Here is a 16428-nt window from a genome sequence, read left to right as displayed (position 1 = left end):
AGAGAAGGGTCTATTTCTGGCCTAAGGAGTGGGAAAGGAGGCTCTAACAGGTCACAGACCATGGAGGGGAATCCCTGGAGTTTTCTTAATTGGACTTCTCCATCCATTCACACTTCAAGAAATCTCACAGCAGCAGCAGCAGTCAGACTGGTATTGAAATTCTTGGGGAGGGGAAACCTTCTCTCTGACCAGAGGAGTTCTGGTCCCAAGAGTCAGGCAAAAATCTCCGTTACTTTTGTCTCTCTATTTCCTCTCCCTGCTTGGCCCCAGAGACAGATGCAGTGGTGGGAAGTGTGTGGCAGAGCAGATAAACTAAAGCTCTAGCTTTCTAGACAGAGGAGGAAGGAAGGGACCCTGAGGAGCCAGAAAGTGTTGGGAAAATGATGAAGAAGAAGAGGTTTAAGAAAGTGAAATCATTAAGCTGTGTATCAACCTCTGGGCTCAATTCTGAGCTGCACATGAGTGGATCTGACCCTAAACCACATTCCAAAGACTTTGAGAACTGAATTCAGGGATAAACTACCACCCAAGACTGGCATGGGACAATTAGAAGGTACATCAACTTGCCCAGTAAAATCTTTGAAAACCAGACTGATACTGGACACATGGTCCAAGAAAGGTGGATAAGAATTTGCAGCTTGAACCTCATCGGGTCAATTGCCTGCTAAAACAAAATGATCAACATTCTCCAGAAGATGGCAATGAGGGCCAGAGTTCATAACATTAAAAATGTCCAGGATATAATCTGAAGTTACTCAGCTTAGAACAAAGGAGGGAACTCACAATATCTCACATGGAAAAATATAAAAGATGCCAAGTTGGAGATGACACAGTGGCTGGAATTATCAGAAAACAGCAAAAATCACTGAAACTATAAATTGAAAAACAATAGAAGAAAAATGAAGTAAAGGTTTAATTATGTGAAAAAGTTTTAAAAACTTAAAAACCACCAGCTAAGTTAGCAAAGAAGGAAAAAAGACACAAATTACCAATATTATAAATGAAAGAGAGACTACCATTACACACCCCACAGACATTAAAGGGATAAGAAAACATCACAAATAACTGCACACAAATTGGACAACCTAGATAAAACAGACCAGCTCCTTCAAAGCTACAAAATACCAAAAGTAAGCAAGAAGAAATAAACAAACAGAACAGTTTTACAACTATTACAAAAACTGAATGTGTAGTTTAAAACCTTTCCACAAAGAAAACTCCAGGCCCAGATGTTTCCACTGGTGAATTTTACCATACATTTAAAAGATAAATAACACCAATTCTATACAACATCCTTCAAAATATATAAGAGAACACTTTCGAATGCATTTTGTGAGACCAGTATGACTCTGATATCAAAAGCAGACAAAGCCAGTACAAGAAAAGAAAAGTATCTGTCAACATCGCTTATAAAAACAGGTGCAAATTCTCAAGAAACTATTGCAAAAACAAATATAACCATACACAAAATAAATAAGGCATTGTAGCCAATCTGTCTTATCCTGCAAGGCTGGTTCACTGGTCAAAAATGAGTCAATATAATCTATTATATTATTAAATTAAAGAAGAAAAAATATGACCATATGCAGAAAAAAACATTTTAAAAATTCAACATCTGTTTATGATTTTTTAAAAAAACTCTTGGTAGAATAGACATAGAAGGAATCATCCATAACTTGCCAATGGACATCTACCAAAGAAACTCAGCTAATAGAATATTTGATGCCGAAAGACTGAAGACCTTCTCTTCAAGCTTAAAGACAAGGCAAGTATGTCCTCTCTCACCATTCCTATGCAATATCATGTTGAAACAACAGATGGAAAGGAAGGTATAAAACTGTCACTATTCACAAACAATATGATTGTCACATAGAAAAAAAAATCCCAAGCAATCTATATAAAAATAATAAAAGCTCCTAGAAAAAATAAATGAATTAGCATGGATGCACAGTGACATACAGAAATTGATCACATTCCTATATACTAGAAGTAAACAGTTGGAATACAAAACATTTAAAATATCATTTAAAATCATGCTCCCAAGACATAAGAATAAATCTAATTTTTAAAATGTGCTTGCTGTGTATGCTGAATACTATGAAAAACAGTCTGTTTATGGATTGGAATACTCAATGTAGCTAAGGTCTTAATCCTCTCCAAATTCATCTATAGATGCTGTTTAATACAGTTCCAATCAGAATCCCAGCAGGATTTTTGTAGGCAGCGGCAAATCGATTGTTAAATTTCAACCTGTGAAAGACACTTAAAAAATGAAACGAAAAGTTATAGACTGGGAGAAAATATTTTCATCCACACAGCGGAATACTACTCAGTAATAAGAATGTAAGAACAACTGATGCAACCAGCTGGATAGATCTCAAAGGCCTTGTGCTGAGTTTCAAAAGCTGGCTTCAAAAGACTACTTACTTGTGCTTGTGTTTACATGCTATTCTGAAAAAGACGAAACTAAAGGGATAAGCTCAGTGGTTGCCTGGGGTTAGGGATTGCGAAAGGGTTTCATTATGAAGGGACAGCTCTCAGAACTACTTCGAGGGCTGGGACTGTTTGTTCGCATCCTGACTGTGGCGGTCACGAGACACTGCACGTGACCTAAGACCCACCGAGTTTACACCAAGAAAAAGACTTTAACTGCATGCTAATTGGGAAAGTAGCAATACAAAGAAAAACAAAGGAAAACAAATCACAAGACGGATCCTGAATCACAAACACTTGATTTTCAAACATCTTGCCTCTAGCATTGCTTTTACAACCCACAATGATACTGTTCTTGGCACCACCAGCCCCGAAGAACAGCTAAGGTGCCAAGAGTGCTTCTAATACTTGGTGTTAATTTATCCAGTTCAGTATTAAACAAATATTTGTTGACCTAAGTATCTTCCTGGCATGCTGGATACATCTATGAGCTAAACAAAGTAAAACCCATACCTGATAAGTGAGAAGAAGGGTATAGACAATAAAGGTAAACATAATAAATAGGTAAATTACAAATAATAAAAATTACTATTGCTATATAAGCTTTGTTGCTGCTACTGCTAAGTCGCTTCAGTCATGTCCGATTCTGTGCGACCCCACAGACGGCAGCCCACCAGGCTCCCCCGTCCCTAGGATTCTCCAGGCAAGAACACTGGAGTGGGTTGCCATTTCCTTCTCCAATGCATGAAAGTGAAAAGTGAAAGTGAAGTCCCTCAGTCGTGTCCAACTCTTAGCGACCTCATGCACTGTAGCCTTCCAGGCTCCTCCGTCCACGGGATTTTCCAGGCAAGAGGACTGGAGTGGGTGCCATTTTTACTATACTATAAATAGCATTGTAAAATATATACTCAATACATGTCATATTATTATATAGTATATTTAATAATGTAATAGAATAATAAAAAAGAAATTACATATTATGAAGAAAGATGATAAATGTTATGCAAAAAACAGAAAAGAGAAAGAATTTAGAACATTGGGTGTAAGAGGGAAAAAATTTACTATTTTAACTTGGGTGGTAGAATTGGCTTCTTTGAAAAGGTAACATTTGGACGGACTTGACAAAGGGGATGCAGATATCCAGAGGAAAAGCATTTTAAACAAAGAGGATAGCCAGTGCAAAAGCCCCCAAAGTGGGGGTATGTCTGACCTGTTCAAGGAGCAGCAAGGAAGCCTGCGTTATTCCTCTGATACTAAAGCCACACAAAGAAAAGAAAATTACAGACCAATATCCCTCATTAATATACATGCAAAAAACCCTCAACAAAAAACTAGCAAAACAAATCCAACAGCCTAGGATTATATACCATGGTTTAGTGGGATTCATCCCAGGAAAGCAAGAGTGGTTCAACACTAAAAAAACAATCAGTGCAGTGCACCACATTAATAAACAAAGGGAAAAAAAGGATCACCTCGAATGATAGAATAAAAAAACATTTGACTATATTCAATACCCTTTCATAATTTAAAAAGACATTTGACCCAATGCGCTGTCCACCTTCTCCAGACCCACACTGTGGATTGGCTAGCCTAGAAGTACATCATCCATCCCAGGTGGAAGGATCTGGGAAATATCAGAGAAGTTCAGCATGATTCATCACCATGGCAGCTGCCTTTTATTGAGCTCTACTGCAGTGTGTGGTATTGAGTGTGTGTGTGATGCACGCTATGAGGGGGGTGGTGTGTGTGTTTCATGGGTATTATATATTCTGTATTTTGGAAGTCACAGTATATATTTGGTATTTATATAACATATATCTTCTATTTTGTAAAAAATGTTACTGCATCATAGTTATATAGATTAACTAATGCTTCTGAGGGCTTCCCTGGTGGTTCAGATGGAAAAGAATCTGTCTGCAATGGGGGAGATCTGGGTTCAATCCATGAGTTGAAACAATCCCCTGGAGAAGGAAATGGCAACCCCCTCCAGTATTCTTGCCTGGAGAATTCCTTGGACAGAGGAGCCTGGTGAGCTAGCGTTCATGGGGTCACAAAGCGTCAGACTTGACTGAGCGACTGACACACACCCACGATGCTTCTGATGAGCAAAGCACGGTCTCTGGACACAAGCGCTCAGTAAACAGCAGCTGTGATACTGTGACTAAGGGCAGTATCATCTCCAGTGCTCAACTCACAACGGCCCTCCATGTGGACACTCTTACTATCCCTACATTCAAACTGAGAGATCAAGGAACAGTGCGAGGAAGGCAAAGTCTCAAGGAGCCCGGCCACTGAGGTGTAGAACACACAGGCCTGAGTCTAAGGCCCACAGCTTTCATCTTCCTCCTGGAGACCGGGGCCCATTGTATAGACAGAGCCGAGGCCAGTCGCTCACCCAGGGGGATGCCAAGCGTCGGTGGAGGGCACAGGTGAGCACCCTGTCCACTGTGTCCAGCCCACTGCCTGTCCTTTACCCCTCTGACTCTCTCAGAAGAGGCTGGGGTTGCACTTCCTCTTTTCTAACCATTAGGGAAGGTCAAGGGTGATGCATTTATTTTTAATGAGAAAAAATTGTTCTATTTATGAAATCTGACTCTCATACATTTAAAAATTACTCATTGTAAAAATCAGGATGACATTTGACACAGGAGTTATGTATAAAGAATCAGGCCTGATGCCCAAACCTTAAATTGCAGGCTATTGTGTCAGAACATTTAGCAGATCATCACTATTATTGTGGGAGTATCCAGAAAAAGCAGAACAAATACACACATACACACATAACCACACACACACACACATACCCACACACACACACACGCAGAGGCTTTGAAGGCAGACACCAGCACCATGGTGTTGTGAAAAGCTCCCTTTGTTTCTCCTGCTTCAGTACAACATTCACGCCTCCACGAAGCTTCCTGTGCTCATCCCACCAGCATGCTGGAGAGACCCACACATCTGTATATCCAAAGGCGGGTGAACTGGAGCACACGGAGGAGGCAATGTTAGTCACTCAGTCGCGTCCAACTCTGTGACTCCATGGACCACAGCCCACCAGGCTCCTCTGTCCGTGCAATTCTTCAGGCAAGACTACTCCAGGGAGAGGAGGCAGAGCCAGGGACAAAGGCAGTGCTAGGACCCTGGCCCCACCACAGGCACAGCAGCCGAGCCCGTAGCGTCAGCCGGTAGCAGCAACAGAGGTGGCGCAGAGGACGTGGGCCTCGCAGCCACAGCGGCACCCACAGCCACAGCGAGCGGGCGGCAACGGTGGCGGGACCCACGATGCTGGTCCCTCCGGCCAAAGCTGCGCCCACAGCTCCAGGCTCCCCGCTCCCAGCAGCAGCACTGATGAACGCGGCAACCCTGGGAGCAGTGAACACACCAGTGACCCTGGTCTCTTCCTTCCCCGCAGCGGCGGCAGCGCCCGTGACCAGGTGACCCCAGACGTGGCAGAAGTGCCTGCCATGCCAGTGCCCCGGGCAGAGGTGCCAGTGACGGCAGCAGCCCTGGCAGCACTAAGGCACCAGCCATCCTAGAGGAAGAGCAGGGACAGGGAGACCACAGGGACACCCCTGGCAGAGCTGCTGCAGGGTGGAAAGGGCTGATTTTCAAATACAGCCAGAGGCCACCAAGAGAAACCCAAAACTTGGGCTACAGCACCACCTACTGAAAAACAAAAGAAAGGCCTTTTAATTGGGAACTTGAATTGTTAGACTCAGAGTAAACAAAGCTTCACCTAAATAAGAGAGACATTTCCTCCTTCAAATGCACTGGCAGAGGAACAACTCATCAAGCACCACGAAAACCAGGATAACACAGTATCACAGGAAGAATATAACAACTCTCTAGAAACTAAACTTAAAGCCTCAGAAGACTGTGATCTAACTGACAGAATTCAAAATAGCTGTCATGGAGAAAACTAAGAGAATACTCAGGAAGGCAACTCAATGAGTCAAGAGTAAAATTAATAAGCAGAAGGAATACTTTACCAAAGAGACTGCAACTCTTAAAAAGAACCAATGGAAATTCTGGAGCTGAATAACTCAATAAATGAGATGAAGAATGGATTAGAAAGCACTAGAAACAGACCATATGGAAGAGAGAATTAGAGAGCTCAAAGTTAGAAATCTAGAAATGATTTGGTTAAAAGAAGTAAGAAAATAAGATGTTTTTAATGAAGAAACTTTATAAGAATTATCCAATTTGATTAGAAAAGGCAACTTAAAGATAATGGGTATCCCTGAAGGAGAAGAGAGTTTACTTAAAGAAACAACAGCTTAGAACTTTCCAAATCTGGGAAGAAACTGGATATATAAGTCCATAAAACTAATAGAACTCCCAGTTATTTCAATGCAAAAAGATCCCATGACACATTACATTAAAACTGTCAAAAGTCAGTGATAAAGAAAGAATTTTAAAGATGATCAGGAGGAAAAAAAAGACAGTAACCTACAGGTTACCTGCTTTAGGTTATTATATTTCTCAGCAGAAATGCTATAGGCCAGGAGAGAGTGGAATAATATACTCAATATATAGAAAGATTAAAACTATCAACCAAGAATACTCTACCCAGAAAAGTTACCCTTCAGATACGAAGAAGAAATAAAGTCTTTCCTAGACAAACAAAAGCAGAGGGAGTTCATCACTACTAGACCTGCCTGATAAGAAATGTTGAAAGGAGCTCTTCTACCTGAAACAAAGGAGCAAAACTTTGAGTATTTAATAGACAGAATCAGAAAGCTGCAACTCTGTATCAGAATAAGTTGTTAAACAATTAGAGCATACAGGTCCAAGGGGGATAAAAGCATTAAAAAAAATAGCTACTTCAATTTGGTAATAAACTCACAACACAAAAGGGAATAATTTGTGGCAACAAAACTAAAAGGGAAGAATAAAAAGATAAAATCTGTATGAGCAGATGAAGATGACAACTTCTCAGTAGAAAAAGAACAATGGCACCCCACTCCAGTACTCTTGCCTGGAAAATCCCATGGACGGAGGAGCCTGGTGGGCTGCAGTCCATGGGGTCGCTGAGAGTCGGACACAACTGAGCAACTTCACTTTGACTTTTCACTTTCATGCATTGGAGAAGGAAATGGCAACTACTCCAGTGTTCTTGCCTGGAGAATCCCGGGGACGGGGGAGCCTGGTGGGCTGCTGTCTATGGGGTCGCACAGAGTTGGACACGACTGACGCGACTCAGCAGCAGCAGCAGCCTATGAAATGGGCTCCCAGGTGGCACAGTGGTAAAGAATTTGCCTGCCAGTGCAGGAGATACAAGAGACACAGGTTCAACCCCTGGGTTGGGAAGATCCCCTGAAGTGGCAAAAATGGCAACCCAGTCCAATATTCTTGCCTGGAAAATTCCGTGGATAGAGGAGCCTGGAGGGCTACTGTCCATGGGATCAGAGTCGGACACGACTGAGCGACTGAGCACACACACAGCGCAGCCACCTATGGAGCAGTGTATACAAACCACACGGCAGCCATAAAACTAAAATCCGGAGCAGAGACATCAAACATGAACAACAGAAAATTTAGGAAAATGCCACATAAAACCACCAAATGAAATGACAGAAAAGCAAGGGGAAAGAAACTATGAAGATACAGAGCAAGCAGGAAACAAAAGGTAGAACGGCAATACTGAGACTTTGCATGTCAATACTCACCCTAAATGTAAATGTACTGAATTCACCAATTGAAAGAGTGGCTGGGTGGGTTAAAAAGCAAGACCCAACTATATGCTGTCTCCAGGAGACTCATCTCAGCTCTAAAGACAAATATAGGTTCAAAGTGAAGACATGGAAAATTATACTCTAGGCAAATGGCAGCAAAAACCAACAAAAAAACAGGTATAGCTATACTCATAGCCAATAAAATAGACTTCAGGCCAAAAGAGATAACAAGAGAAAAAATGGGGATAATCCCTCAAGCAGACATAGCATGTGTTAATATATGTGGACCTAACATAGGAATACCAACATATATGAAGTAATTTTAACTAATCTAAAGGAAGAAATTGACAACCACATAAGAATAGTAGGGGACTTTAATACCCCCACTTACATCAACAGATTATTTGGACAGAAATTCAATAAGGAAACACGGGGCTTAAGTGAAACATTAGAGTAGACAGACTTAAATAAATACAGAACATTCCATCCAAAATCAGCAGAACACACATTCTTTTCAGGTGCACATAGAAATTCTCCAGGAGAGACTATATGTTGGGACACACGTCTCAATGGATTTAAGAATGAAATCATATCAAGCACATTTCCAACCACCTGTATGAAACTGTAAGTCGATTACAAGGAAAGGATGGGAAAATCACAATATGTGGAGGCTAAACAGCGTGGTACTGAACAACTATTGGGGCAATGAAGAAATCAAAGGAGAAATCAAAAAATACCTGAAGACAAATTCAGGTGAAGATACGCCACACCAAAATCTATGTGATGCAGCAAAAACAGTTCCAAGAGGGAAGTTTATAGCAACACAGGCTTACCCCAAGAAATAAGAAAAATCTCAAAAAAACAGTCTAAGCTTACACCTAAAGAAGTAGAAAAGAAGAAACAAAGCCCTAAATCAGTAGAAGGAAGGAAACAAGAAAACCTAGTGGAAATAAATTAGAGACTAAAAAGACCATAGAATGAAACTAAAACTTGGTTCTTTGAAAAGACAAGCAAAATTGACAAATTTTTAGCTACACTCACCAAGATAAAAAGAGAGAAGGCTCACATAAAATCAGAAACAAGAGAAATTATAACAGGTATCACAGAAATACAAAGGATTTTAAGAGAGTACTCTGAACTGCTTTACATCAACAAATCGGACAACCTAAAGGAAATGGATAAAATCTTAGAACAAACAACTTTCTAAGACTGATTCATGGAGAAACAGAAGATCTGAATAGACTGATCACTATTGATGACGGAAACAGTAATCAAAAATATCCCAAAAACAGAAGCCCAGGATCAGACAACTGGCAAACTCCACCAAACATTAAAAGAAGGATGTCAAGCAAAAAATTGACGACAAGGGCATGCCTCCTAATTCACTTTATGAGGCCAGCACTACCCTGATACCAAAACCAGACAAGAACAAAACAGAAAAAGACAATTATAGGCCAATGTCTTTGGTAAACATAGATGCAAAAAATCTCAACAAAATAGTAGCGAACTAAATGCAACAGTGCACTAAAGGGTTATACGCCTCATCATGTGGGCTTATTCTAAGGGTACAAGTGTGAGTCGACATCCACAAATCAGTCAGTATGATACACCACATAAACAAAAGGATCGAATCATATGAGTGTCTCAACAGATGCAGGAAGAGCATCTGACAAGATTCGACATCCACTTATGATTTTTAAAACTCTCAATAAAATGAATAAAGGTCATCAATAACTTATATGTCAAATCCAGCTAACATCTTACTGAACACTGAAAAACAAAGCATGTTCTCTTAGATTAGAAACAAGTATACCCACTCTCACCACTCTTACTTACTATAGTATTGGAAGAAATAACATTGTTAAAATTTCCATATTACCAAAAGCAATCTACAGCTTCAACGCAATTCCTATCAAAATTTCAACAATATTTTTCACAGAAATGGAATGTAAAAGTTCTAAAATTTGTATGGAGCCACAGAAGGCCTTGACTACCTGAAGCAATTCTGGGAAAAAAACGACAAAGCTGAGGGTGTCACACTCTCTAATTTCAAATTATACTACAAAGCTATAGTAATCAAAACATGTATAAAGAACTCAGGCAAGTCAACAACAAAAGAACAATCTTTTTAAATGGACAGAACTCTAAGTAGACATTCCAAAGATTACATACAGGTGGCCAACAGGCACCCGAAAAAATGTTCAACATTACTAATTATTAGGAAAATGCAAAGCAAAATCACAATAAGATATTAACTCATGCCCAATAGGGTGGCTTTTACTAAAAAAGAAAAAAAAAAGATAGGCAATAATGAGTATTTGCGAGGGTACAGAGAAAAGGAACCCTCATTCACTGTTGGTGGGAATGTAAATAAACATCATGGAGATTCTGCAAAAAATTAAGAACAGAACCACCATATGGTCCAACTATTCTGCTCTTGAGTATTTATCCAAAGGATATGAAAACATTAATTCAAAGAGATATATACACACTTACATTCACTGCAACTTTATTTACAGTAGCCAAGATAAGGAAATGATCTAAGTGCCCGTCGACAGATTAATGGATAAGAAGATGTGATACGCATGCACACACACTGTGGAATCCTACACAGCCATAAAAATGTGAAATCTTGCCATTTACAATATAAATGGACCTTGGGGATATTATGTTACTTGAAATGTCAGATGGAAAAGATAGTGTATGATTTCACTCATATGTGGAATGTAAAAAGTACAAAAATAATTGAATAAATAGAACAAAACAAAAACAAACCCATAGAAGGAATTCCCTGGCCGCCCAGTGGTTAGACTCCATGCTTCCACTGCAGGAATCTCACTTTCCCTGGTTGGGGAACTAAGATCCCATATGCTGTGCAGTCAAAAAAAAAAAAAAAAAAAAAAACAGAAACAAAATAAAAACACAGAGACAGATAACAGACTGGTGGTTAGAGGAAGGGAAGGAGGGTTGCAGGAGGGCAAAATGGGTAAGAGAGATCAACTGTATGGTGATGAATGGAAATAAGATTTTTGGTGGCAAGCACACTCTAGTATATACAGAAGTCGAATTATAATGTTGTACACATGAAACATATAGCTATAAACCAATGTCACCTCAATTTCTAAAAGGTGCAGAGTCTAATAGACTTTTGTCCAAAGAAGATACACAAGTAGCCAACAAGCACGTGACAAGATTCTCAATATCAATAGCCGTCAAGGAAATGAAAATCAAAAGCCCAATAAGATACCACATCATCCCCATTAGGAGGGCTATAGTCAAAGAGATAATGACAAGAGTTGACAAAAAGATGTTCAAACTAAGCCCTCACACACTACTAGTAAGAACATAAAATGGTGCAGTCACTCTGGATAATGATTTGTGGTTCCCCGAAATGTTAAACATCGAGTTACCGTATGACTTAGTCACTCTACTGTTGGGTATCTAGCCAAGAGATACACAAACATGTATCCACAAAAATCTTGTTCATGAATGTTCATAGCAGTATTACTCATAATAGCCCTAACGTGAAAACAACACAAATGCCCATCAGCCGTTATGTAGACCATAACTGTGGTCTACACACTGGAATATTATTTGTCAATAAAAAGAATTAAGTACTGATACATGCTACAACATGGATGAACCTGAAAACATTATGCTAAATGAAAGAACCAGAAACAAAAAAATCACATACTTGACTATTCTGTTTATATGATATATCTAGAACAGACAAGTCAGTAAAGACAGAAGATAAATTAATGGTTGCCGGGGACTGGAGGTAGGGGTGGAAGAAATGGAAAATAATGGATAATGGGTATGGAGTTTCTTTTTTGTGTGATAAAAATGTTCTAATAAGTTGTAGTAATGATCATATAATTCTGTGAATATACAAGAAAAACATTCAATTGTACATTTTAAAGGGGAGAATTTTATGGTGTTATGTCTCAATAAGTTATGTCTCAATAAAGAAGCTGCTCTTTAAAAAAAAAAGATAGAAGAAAAAAGAATAAATTTCCTCACAAGGAAACATCAGGATCCTGAGGTTTTACTGACAAGTTCTATCACACAGCTAAGAGGGAACACTGCCCATCTGCTTAGGCCAGCATAAATTTGACAGTAAGAATAGTAAAGAAAGTGTGAAGGGCTGAACTTTCTCACAAACAAAAAATATTTTTAAAAACTCAGCAAATCAAATCTAGCAATAATTATATCATGAGCAAATTCTGCAGGAATGCAAGGTCAGAAAACAAACTGATTTACCAGATTAACTGATGAAACAAAAACAATCATGATTATCACAGTGGCTGGAGAATTGACATCCAGCCCCCTCACCACCAGCTCCCAGTACTGACGTCTGGCTGACACACGCGCTGCTCACTTTGGATAAACGTGCAATGTCTTTCAGAAGAGAATCCTGTGGTGTTAAGGGCCACGTGACCTGGAGAGGTGGCAGGCAGGATAGTTTACTGCAATATTAATTTTTGTCTTATCATCGATGCTTCAGAGGAATGAAAAAAAAAAGATACCAACTATTCTGTTGTTTTGTTACTTCATTTTCCCCCTCCTGACCCAAGGCGGGTGGGCGGTTCTTTGTGCTCCCTCACTTTAGTGGAATTCTGTGTTATAGGCATGAAAGTCAAAAGTTGTTTATCAAAGTCAGGTCCTTGAGAAGATTAGCCTGCAGAAGAGATGTCCTTGTTGGGGGAAATGGAAGCAGCAAGAAAGAACAAGAAGAGTCCCATGATTGGGAAGGACGCTATGGTTTGTGTCTCACAGGTCAAGGACATCACCCACGCCCTGGCAGTGCTCTGGCAGGCAGGAGATGCGATCTAGGAAGGCAAAGGCTACTCAGCACACCAAAGAGGCTGGGCCCAGGCACCTAGGCTCCGAGGCACAGCAAAGATGCCAAAGGAGAAAGGGAGCCTGTGCGCGCAGAGCTCTGCCCTCAGTTTCCAAGATGAGGTAAGCTTCCCTGGTTCTCGTGTGACTCATCAGCATCCCCCGACCCTGAACTGAGTCAGACCGGTTTTCTGCCAGCTCTCAGGGTGGCGGGGTGTGTGGGGTGGGGGTGTGGGGTGGGGGTGAAGTTAACTTGATTTAAAGAAAAGAAACTTGATTTAAAGAAAAGAAAAGGCAAAGTTAACCAAGACCAAGTTAACTCGATTTAAAGGAAAGAAAATCACGCTGTCACCAGCAAAGCCCACTGGGATCCCCAGGAAACACAAGATGGAATCTAGGTGATAAGATAAGGTCTAACCTCTTCCTCTGTGCTTAGTCTAGTCTCACTTGTTCATTGGTCACTGCCTGCAGAGGCCCTGCACCGGGCAGGCGCCTCAGATCGGAGTTCCCAGTGCAAAATGGCTGCGCAGGACACGGCAACCCGCAGATCTCCTGCAGAAGCGAGGTGCGCGATCCTCCATTCAAGGTGGTGGCCGTGGGCTGTGTGCCGAGGTGGTGCGCCCAGCCCTGCGGTTCCACCCTCCCCTCTACACAGGATCCCTAAAGGCAGCCCCACCCCAGGCTTGTCCAGAGAGCAAGAGAGCTTGCACCTCTCCATTCTCTGTTAAAAGAAGAAAGGTTTCCTTTGCTTCTGAATCCAGTTCGGTCTCCTATTGGCTTAAACCTCAGATAGGAGGACCCTTGCGGGAATGGACTCTGGAGGGTTAGTAGCAGTAACTTTCCGCACACCCACTTTGTACTACGCATGTGCGGGCTATGTGCCTGGGACACAGGAGACAGACACACCGAGGGCAGATTAGGGAAGCAGGCAGCAAAGCTCTACCTCTCTTCCAGGTCTGGCCACTGCTTGAAGCTTCCCTGGGGGTCACTGCCAGGTTCTGCCCTCTGAGGGTCCACCGCTAGCTCCTGCCTGGTCCTCGGAGCGTCCTTCAGGTCCCTGCGCAGGTGGAGGGTGCCTCGGGCCATGCTGTCCAGAAAGCTGAGGATCTGCAGGCAGCTCTGGATCTTGGGTGGGAACAGGCTGGCAGAGGAAAAGGCCTCACTCAGCAGATCAGCAAACATCCTGGCCTTGGTGTCCTCCTGGGAGGGCGGAGGGGCGTCCTCTTCCTCCATGGCCCCAAAACAGCCCAGCAAGCAGAGGTCCTCGGCCAGCTTCTCAAAGAGCCCGGTCCTCCTAAAGAAGTCACCGTTGACTGGGTCCAGGTACAGTGCGGCAGACAAAGCACAGAGCGTGTGCAGGACGAGGTCCAGGGTCTGGCTGGGGGACACTGCCCCCCACGTCTGCAGTGGGGGCTCCTGGAGAGAGCCCTCCAGGTCAGAGAGAAGGGACAGCAGCCCGTTGAACCCACTGGAGACTCTGAAAGCAGCGCGGCCTTTGGGGGTCTCCAGGATCCGGAGCAGAGACTGAAACCAATGAGATAAAAGTGAGTGAGGTCCAGGCAGCAGATCTTTAATGCTGAGCTCCAGCTGGGCATTGCCAGAGCATTCCTGATGCTCCTCCAGGATCCATGCCAGAGGAATAGAGAGCTGCCCGGGGGCAATTCTGAAATATTGGGAGGTCTGTACCGTTCCTCTTTATTTTAGTTTTGGGTTGCCCCTCAGTGTCTTTGTTCAAATGGCTGCTCTTAAAGCCTATGCTGCTTTACAGGGTTGATTTACTGTCTTATATTTCAAGTGCATCTCTCTCCACAAACCTTTCTCTGACCCCTCCCTTAGACTCATCCCAGGCTGAGTGCTCATACCTCTAACTCCCCATTCAGAACTCTCACCATCCTGCATTGAAGCTGTTTGAAAATTGTCTCAGCCTTCCTCTAGTTTGAAGTGACATGAAATCAGGCTTGTTCACTGCTGTGGATTGTGGCACCTACTTAATAAATACTTGCTAAGCTCATGGAATGTACCCTTTTCTATATTGCAAAAGGAAACAGTGAAATCTATACAAAGCAGCTTACTACTATTTACCTTCCTCTGTGTGCAAACACAGGTACTTTTAATAAATGGAAGATAGTCAAACAAATCTACTTAAAAGCGGGTGTGACTATACAAGGGAATTAAGGTGGAGAAGAGAAATCCTTCATGGAGGGAAACATAGGCACAGCATATAACATAGACCATGTGTGGAATTTAGCCTATCACAATGCACATAGTGGAATCTACCTTTGCAAGACTGCGGAGGATTTTCTGGACAGCCAGACTTTTCATTCCCTCTGGAGTCACACACTTACTAAGCACTTCCAATGTACCGTTCTTTGGTCCTAGTACCCATGATATACCCTAGGTGTTCAGTAAATGTTTTAGAAGGACTGCACTTAAGAAGTTCTCGTTCTGGGCTAAAGTCTCACACCTAAGAGTGAAGAATGGATGGATGATTTTAGATAAATATCAAAAGCCTCTAGATTTGGGCATTTAGTTGTTTACTATTCGTGAAAATTGAATGGGACTCCATCAAACACCCAGGTTCCCTAAGCGTGTCTCCCAGAAAATGAGCAGTCCCTGTGGTTTTGTAGCAGGTGCTGGAGGAACATTTGAGTTGTTTCATCCTTTTCGATGTCTAGCGCTCCAGTGACACAGGAAAGAGCCTTTTCTCGGCAGGCACAGCGTAAAGTCAGTTTCAGGATGCTGGAAACAAGGTTCAAAGAGAAAACGGTAAGAAAAAAAAAAGTTCCTAATTTGGGAGAGATGGGTGTCTTAAATGCATGGTTTAGGGTGATAGTCTGTGGCATAGTACATGAAAATCCGATGAGAAAGAGAAAATTGATGGGTCAGAAAGGGAGCGAAGGGACTAAACTTCTAAATTCTCATATAGAGAAAGTTGAATAGAAACTCAGTAAAGTTACACATAAATATGATATATGAAGTCATGTCCTTTGCGGGGGAAAGTAAGTTTCTAGTTCTGTCTCTAAAATGCTGGTAACTCCAACCTAACACTACTGTTTATCTGAAACACTATAATGTGTACCACTGGAACCCAAACTTTGTTATCTAACCTTATATTCTGCTACAAGAAGCTTGAACTGCTTGGCGGACGGTGAACCCAGGCACGGGGTAGGAAAGCGTGAAATGAGCCAGAAGTAAGCTAATGCACACAAGCAAGGACTCTTCCAAAGCGGGAGAGAAATGGTGACCGAGAAGCTGCCCAAAGTGTTCCCACTGCCCCGTCAACGGCATTCCAAGTAAACAAAACAAAGATTATAGAAACGAGGAGAATCTATACAAGGCCAAAGGTCATCATTATGCTCAAAATGGGCAAATTATCATATACAGTGAGGTAGAAAGATTCATCCACACCAATATGGGTCAATTGATCTTTTCCCAGTTATTGGAAAAGGAAATGCATGACTTATGGTGGTTAGATCAATGA

At 41.8% G+C, this 16428-nt stretch overlaps 1 protein-coding gene across 1 annotated transcript in view; it reads right to left on the bottom strand.

Moving 5' to 3' along the window:
- WDFY4 (WDFY family member 4) overlaps positions 1-16428 on the bottom strand; it is a 248721-nt gene that overhangs the window by 179369 nt on the left and 52924 nt on the right. Inside the window, exon 12 of the mRNA XM_055538375.1 lies at positions 13891-14471. Coding sequence (XP_055394350.1) covers positions 13891-14471 — 581 coding nt within the window. The remainder of the gene's footprint in view (positions 1-13890; positions 14472-16428) is intronic.

The sequence above is a fragment of the Bubalus kerabau genome, chromosome 1 (genome assembly GCF_029407905.1).
Source record: "Bubalus kerabau isolate K-KA32 ecotype Philippines breed swamp buffalo chromosome 1, PCC_UOA_SB_1v2, whole genome shotgun sequence".
Taxonomy (NCBI): domain Eukaryota; kingdom Metazoa; phylum Chordata; class Mammalia; order Artiodactyla; family Bovidae; genus Bubalus; species Bubalus kerabau.
This window is presented reverse-complemented; position numbering and strand designations above follow the sequence as displayed.